The following is an 8,139-nucleotide window of genomic DNA, read 5'->3' on the forward strand; positions in this document are numbered from 1 at the left end:
GACACACTATGGGCAGAACTGTCACAAGGGCCCTCCCCACAGCAAATCTGAAGCTGGGACAGGCGAGGAGCCAGGGTCCCAGGGCCTCAATGGGGAGACAGGACCTGAGGACTCATCTAGGGAAACTCCTTCAGAGGAAAATGGCCCTACAGCTAAGGCCCACACAGGCCTTTCCTCCAACTTGGAATGTGGGACTGAGGCAGGCCAAGTTGCTGAGCCTGGCACACCCACTGGTGAGGCTGGGCCCTCCTGCTCTTGAGCCTCTGACAAGCTGCCTCGAGTTGCTAAGTCCAAGTTCTTTGAGGACAGTGAGGGTGAGTCAGATGAGGCGGAGGAGGAAGAAGAAGACAGTGAGGAATGCAGTGAGGAAGAGGATGGCTACAGCAGTGAGGAGGCAGAGAATGAAGAAGATGAGGATGACACCGAAGAGGCAGAAGAGGATGATGAAGAAGAAGAAGAGATTATGGTGCCTGGGATGGAAGGCAAAGAGGAGCCTGGCTCTGACAGTGGCACGACAGCACTGGTGGCTCTGATACGAGGGAAGCAGTTAATTGTGGCCAATGTTGGAGACTCTCGCTGTGTGGTCTCTGAAGCTGGAAAAGCTTTGGATATGTCATATGACCACAAACCAGAGGATGAAATGGAGCTGGCACGCATCAAGAATGCTGGTGGCAAGGTCACCATGGATGGCCGAGTCAATGGGGACCTCAACCTCTCCAGAGCAATCGGCGACCACTTCTACAAGAGAAACAAGAACCTGCCACCTGAGGAACAGATGATTTCAGCCCTTCCTGACATCAAGGTGCTGGCTCTCACTGATGATCACGAATTCATGGTCATTGCCTGTGATGGCATTTGGAATGTGATGAGCAGTCAGGAAGTTGTAGACTTTATTCAATCAAAGATCAGCAAGCGTGATGAAAATGGGGAGCTTCGGTTACTGTCATCCATTGTGGAAGAGCTGCTCAATCAGTGCCTAGCACCTGATACATCTGGGGATGGTACAGGGTGTGACAACATGACTTGCATCATCATTTGCTTCAAGCCCCGAAACACGGCTGAGCTCCAGCCAAAGAGTGGCAAGCGGAAACTGGAAGAGGTGCTCACCTCTGAAGGGGTGGAGGAAAATGGCAACAGTGACAAGAAGGTCAAGCGGGACTAGCTACCTCCTGCCTACTGAGACTGTTTTCTGAGCCCTCTGGACCGAAACTGAGTTTTGTCTTTTTCCTTTAGCCTTAGCATTGGGTATGAGGTGTGCAGGGAGAGATGGATGGCTTTACTCAGCCCATTCCAGAGGGCTCTCCCTCCACGCAGCCGCCCGGCAGCCTCCTTGTTGCTCCTTTGGGCTCATCACCAGTTCTGTGCCTGTGCTGTTGTGTTGGAGGGAAAGACTGACAGTTCTGGTTTTTACTCTGTGAACACTTTATTTAAGGACATTCTTCATTATTGGCTCCATGGCCCCCAGCCACTTGCACCCACTCTGTTGTACACTTTCAATCAACACTTTTTCAGACTAAAGGCAAAAACCTAATCTTGAAAAGAAAAAAAAAACCTGGGAAACTGCAGAAAACTCAAGCAAGATCCACACCTCACTCCATACACAAAAACCAACTCAATGTGGATCATGGACCTGGAACTGAAACCAAGGATTATAAACTTCATTAGAGAAAAGCTTGGGAAAACTCTAGAATTCCTATTCCACAACATAAACAGTCTTCCAAGCATCCTGAAAAATCTACAACCAAGAGAGAATAGAATAAATAGATGAATGGGACCCTCTAAGAATCAAATCTCTATGCACATCCAAAACTTCTTTAACAGGGTAAAAAGGGAAGCCACAGACTGGGAAAAAATATTTGGTAATGACATGTCAGATAAGGGACTTATATCTAGAATTTATAAAATACTCGAGAACCACAAAAAGACAAAGGTAAACAACCCAATTGCAAAATAGGCACAGAATATGAACAGACACTTCACCAAAGAAGACATTCAGATGGCACACAAACACATGAAGAAATGTTCAAAGACCCTAGCTCTAAGAGAGATGCAAATCAAAACAACTATGAGATATCATCTCACCCCAGTAAGAATAGAAAAATTTAACAGAACAGCAAACAACAAATGCTGACGAGGTTGTGGAGAAACTGGAACTCTTATTCACTGCTGGTGGGAGTTTAAAATGCAATCACTATGGAGGGCAGTAGGGTGCTTTCTCAAAAAGTTGTAAATTGAATGCACACCCATGTTTATCGCAGCTTTGTTCACAATAGCAAAGAGTTGGAAACAACCTAAGGGCCCATCAACAAACGAATGGACAGAGAAGCTGTGGCACATTCATTCACACAATGGAATACTACACTTCTTTGAAAACTCATGAAATATTTTATAAAATGGATAACCCTGGAAGACATCATGCTGAGTGAAATATCTTAGTCACAAAAAGACAAATACTGCATAGTGTCACTGCTGTAAAACAAGAGAATGAGAAAGATGGGTTAAATTATGTATACTTCATTGAAACAGATGAGGGAGATAACTGTTTAAAAGGGATATGTGATTAGGTATTATTGTCATGACAGGAGTCCAGAACAAAGGCTGCATAATGAAGCAGACTGGGGGAAGGGATTGTAAAACAATGAAAGAATTTTTCTTTTCCTTTTCAAAGAGAAGGGCAAACTGGGAGGGTGGGAGGGGCAGGGAGAAAGTGCAACAATGAATGAATGGAAATTTTTTTAAAAAATTAAATAAAAGAGCAAGCAGGACTCTCACTTTAAAAAAAAGAATCAACAAAGAACTACCAGAAATTCAAACTGGATTCAGAAGCAGCCATGGCACTAGAGATATCACTACTGATGTCAGATCTTGACTGAAAGCAGAGAGTACAGCAGGATATTTATATTTTATTAACTCCACATCCAAGAACACTAGGGTTCATGTGAAACATGAAACAGAACAAGGGAACACTGCAAGTTCTAAAATCAGTAAGTGTCAGGGCTGTGTCCTTTTCCCATATTTATTCCATTTGTACGCTGAGCAAGTCATTCAAGAAGGTGGACTATATGAAAGAGAATATGGAGTCAGGAATGGAAGAAGATTCATTGACAACCTACATTATGCAGATAACACAACCCTGCTTGCTGAAAGTGAAGAGGATGTGAAACACTTGCTGCAGAAGATCAAAGATCAATCTTTCAACATGGATTACATCTCAGCATCAAGAAAACAAATATCCTCACCACTGGATCAATGGTCAACATAATGACTGGTGAAAAAAAGATTACAGTTGTCAATTATTTCACCTTACTTGAATCCACAGTCAATACCCAACGTAACAGCAATCAAGAAATCAAAAGGCATCTTACAATGAGAAAATCTACTGTCAAGGATCTCTCCAAAGTGCTAAAGAGCAAAGATGTCAGTTTAAAGACTAAGGTGCACCTGATCCAAACCATGGTCTTTTCCATCACTTGCTATGCATTCAAAAGTTGGACAATGTATAATGATGACAGAAGAAAAAAATTATCTTTTAATTATAGTGCTGGAAAAGAGTATTGAACTGCCAAAAGACTGCCATGGACTGCCAAAAGAACAAATACACCTTGGAAGAAATGCAACAAGGGTGCTTCTTAAAGGCAAGAGTGGTACTTAGTCCCATATACTTTGGGTATGTTGTTACGAGTCCTTGGAAAAAGACACCATGCCAGGAAAGGTGAAGGCTCAGTAGAAGAAAGGAAGACCCTCAATGAGATGGCTTGATACAGTGACCACAGCAATGGGCTCATGTATGTCAGAGATGATGAGGATGGTATAGGGTAGGAGAGGGCTCAAATCTGTTGTTCAGAAGGTCACTGTAAGTTGTACACAACTTGAAACACCTAGCAACAATAATAATTGGGTTCAACCTTGTGTGATTTAATATTAGGTAAACTTAGCCCATGAGTGCTTAAAGACTAACAAAAATACTTTTATAAAAATGAGTCATGTACAGAGTCAGATTGTAGAATGCAGTCATTTACAATATATCCTTAAGTTTCGGTCCTTTTTGTAAGGGATCAAATGAAGAAGTCTAAGTAAAATTTCTTTGTAATACTTACTGCCTAGCCTCAGAATAAATAAGGAAATTGTGGAGTCTGGCCAGTAATAAGATCCAAAAATTAGAGTAATATTCTTGCCAGATAGACAAGCAGGCTTTGTGTTTTTCTGTCTGAGAACTTTCAGACGTCCTGGGAACACTTTCTTTCCATTTGTTTGCACTTGCTGAACTCTGGTCAGGGCTGTCCCTGTGCACGCTAATTAAAGGAAAGCACAAGCTGCTGTGCATTGACAAATATGTGCCGATCTTGATAAGATGGAGAATGCCATGCTTTAAGATCAGGCTAGACTTCTCCTAAGTCCTCCCACTGCAATTTCATACATGGATGTTGGCATGCAATTTCCATGAAATTCTTTAAAAGTCAGTGACGACTTTTGAAGCAAAACTTATTTGTCCAGGTTTGAGACAAATGTTCTCAGACTGGATCCACTGGCAATCTCTGGTAATTTTAAGACAGAGTAACCTAATTAAAACAGTCCAAAATTATGTAGCTAGTGGTGTATGCATGTACAGTCCTGTTTTACTTTGTGCTGTTTTAATAATGCTATCCTACTACTGGTCATCATAAACTAAAAAGTCACATAAGAAAAAACAGAGACTTTAAAAATTTGTTCTTTAAACTGACTTCAGAGATGGAGTGCAATTCTCATTTAACATGGCATTCACCTGAACAAGATCTGAAATAAGCCACCTAAAAAAAATCTGTGGAACATATTTTGCCATAAAGCATCAGTTTTAATCTAGAGAGATCATTCCATCTGGAGTTCCTTTTTTCCTTCCTCTCTGCTTCTCATGAGGTACCATGGGGTTGTGCTAAGCATCACATCCAAATAAAATTGCTTCTTGTGCCTGTCTTACAAATTTGCTTTCAATAGCTGCTTGGAGAACTCTTAATGCAAATCAGTTCATTTGGAAAGTACACTAAGAGACAATGAATTGTTTATTTTGACTGGAAGAAGACAGCCTTAAAAAGAAGCAAATTATTCTAAACTGCCTTCTCTAAAAAATATTATGAAGCATGCTAAAGATTTTAAAAATACAATTCTTACCTCTGAATGGGATTATTAGATTTTAATGTTTTTTTCAAAGAAGTCATTCTGACTGATAAAATGACAATAAACACCAATTTAAAAAAATTTTCATTTAAGTAACAATGCAAATTTATGATGATCTATGAAAAAACTGACAATGTTAACTTTGGGAAAGAGCTTTATAAAGTAAAAGAACTAAAAGGCTATTAAAAAGGTTATAAAATTTCATGAATAGGTCAAATAATAGAAATGGCTCATTCTCTTTTGGGTTAAAAATTTTATGTTTACATTTCCTTTTATGTTTTTCCTAACACTAAACAACAAACATATGATATTTGGTCAAAATTTTAGTTCTTTTAATTACTAAATTGGTCACAACTCTCTTTCAAACCTCATAGTATTTGTAAGTCAGTGAGTGACTTTACGTGGAAAAATTAGCCTTTTTCTCCAATAAAGCTTAATTTGTATGTTTAGACTTCAAAGTCTTCCCTTTGTATTTTTAAATATCATGACTAGAGAACTCCATTGCCTTAGAGGGAAGGGGTTGAGCTGCCCAACCCAGAGTCATCCAGTCTGAATCCCCCTGCTGCTCCCTGGGACAAAGATGGGCAATCTCTTCCCACACAATTAACCGCCTCTGAAACCCCACCAGGAGGTCAGCTATGAATCTGTTCCAACTCAACAATACATAACAACAAGAGTGTGGTAAATATCGGGATCATATTATAATCAAAACAACTATGAGATACCCTCTCACCCCAGAAATAATAACAAAGTTCAACAGGGCAGCAAACAAATGCTGGCATGGTTGTGGAAAGACTGGAACTCTTATTCACTGGTGGTGGGAATGTAAAATGGGACAACCACTATGGAAGGTGGTCTGGCAGTTTCTCAAAAAGTTGGAAACAGAAATACCATCTGACCCAGAAATTCCACCACTAGAAATATACCCTAAGGAAACCAGAGCCACAACTCAAACAGATGTATGCACACTCATGTTTATTGCTGCATTATTCACAATAGCAAAGAGATGGAAACAACTCAAATGCCTACCAACAAACGAATGAATAGAAAAACTATGGTACATCCACATAATAAAATACTAGGCAGCATTGAAAAACAAATACTAAAACATTATGCAACATGGGGGGAACCTTTAGAACATTATGCTAAGTGACATATCGCAGACACAAAATGACAAATACTTCATAACACCACTGTTATAAAATAGGACAGATGGGAGTGTTGGGGAGGGAATGGGGGAAGTAGATAATGAACACTGCATTAGAACAGATGAAGGGAATAACTGTCTGAAAGGAATATATCATTATGCCTTATATGAATGCAATCTGAAACAAGGGGTGCACTATGGGATGGGCTGGGGGAAGGGAAGGGAAAGAAAATGTGCAATAACGAATAAATAAACAAGCAAAAAGAATTACCAAAAAAGATCATATTATATCCAAAGTTTTCTTAAAATAATAAGCTTTAAAATTAGAAATATTTTGTTATTGAATTAGTTGGCTTTATAAACTTTTGTAATTCCTATTCAGTATATTACTTTTAAGAAAATATGTATAAGAAATAATGGTAATACCAAATTTTATAATCTATAGATAAGTTTTTTGATCATTTCTACATATGATATACAGGAGAAATCTAAATTCTAAACTGTCCATGTGGATATGTATTTTTCACATTACCAAAGGCTGAAAAAAGCATTCTTTTCCCATTGAATGGTCTCAGCACCCTTGTTGAAAATCAACTGACCACAGATTGCATCTCAACATCAACAAGACAAAAATCTTCACTACTGGACTAATAAGCAGTATCATGATAGATGGAGAAAATATTGAAGTTGTCAATGATTTCATCTTACTTGGATCCATAATCAACACCCTTGGTACTAACAGTCAGGAGATCAGGGGATGCATTTTGCACTGGGAAAATCTGTTGTCAGGCATATTTCCAAATCACTGAGGTGCAATGATGCCAGTTTGAAGATTAAGATGCATCTGACCCAGGTAATGGTCTTTTCAATCACGGTCTATGCGTCAGAGAGCTGGACAGTGAATAAAGATTGCAGAAGAATTGATGCCTTTGAGCTGTGGTGTTAGAGAAGAGTGCTGAATATTCCATGGACTGAGAAAGCACAGCCAGAAGCTGCTTGGAGGCAAAGATGACAAAGTTTCTCCTCCCATACTTTGGGCATGTTGATAGGAGAGACCATTCCTTGGAGACGGACATCACTCTTGGAAAGGTAAGCAAAAGAGAGACCGATCATCGAAGAGATGGACTGACACCATGACTGCAGCACTGGGCACAAGTGTGTCAGAGACGATGAGGATGGCACAGGGTAGGACAGGGTTCAGACCTGTTGGGGTCACTGTGAGTCCCACTCAACTCGCTGGCACTTAACAAAAACAGCATAGATGTGAAGGGATCTCTGGTGGCATAATCTGTAGAGATTCATGCTGCCAACTTAAAGGTTGTGCCTCTCTGGTGGCTCAAATGGGCAGTCTGTGACTCACAACCCAGTGGAGGGTCAGCTATGATTCAATTCCAACTCAAAGACAGTAAGTCAGAGTTTTAAAGACATGACGGCTTATTTCTAGAATTTCAGTTCCCTTGATCTATATTGTTATCCCATGTCAATATCGTATTATCTTAATTACTATTACACTGTAGGTTTTAAAGTTGCAAAGTGTAAACCCCTTAACTGTTCTTTCTCAAGATAGTTTAGACTGTTCTGAGGCCCTTGCATTTCTACATAAATTTTAGGATAAGTTTAGTCAGGTTTTGAAAATAAATTAACAATCAGCTAGCACTTGTGTTTAATCTGTACATCAGCTAGAATATTATCAGCTGAATAGTAACAAGACTTATGATCCAGGGGCACAAGATGCCAAGAGTGGATTTATCTCCTATTTTACAACTACATTCATTAAACAGCCCAGCCCAAGAGACAATACAAAATAAAATTCAGTCCCAAAGAACTTAATCCATTCTAGC

At 39.7% G+C, this 8,139-nt stretch overlaps 1 protein-coding gene across 1 annotated transcript; it reads left to right on the forward strand.

Moving 5' to 3' along the window:
- Positions 1-4: 4 nt before the first annotated feature.
- On the forward strand, positions 5-1,162 carry LOC102873526 (protein phosphatase 1G-like; the record flags this gene model as incomplete). Its single annotated transcript, XM_006890520.1, has 2 exons — positions 5-50; positions 258-1,162. Coding segments are annotated over 2 exons (951 nt in total), but the record flags the coding sequence as incomplete, so codon positions are not given.
- Between the last annotated feature and the right edge of the window lie 6,977 nt (positions 1,163-8,139).

This window comes from Elephantulus edwardii, unplaced genomic scaffold (genome assembly GCF_000299155.1).
Source record: "Elephantulus edwardii isolate Elephantulus edwardi_28Jun2011 unplaced genomic scaffold, EleEdw1.0 scaffold00089, whole genome shotgun sequence".
NCBI classification, from domain to species: Eukaryota; Metazoa; Chordata; class Mammalia; order Macroscelidea; family Macroscelididae; genus Elephantulus; species Elephantulus edwardii.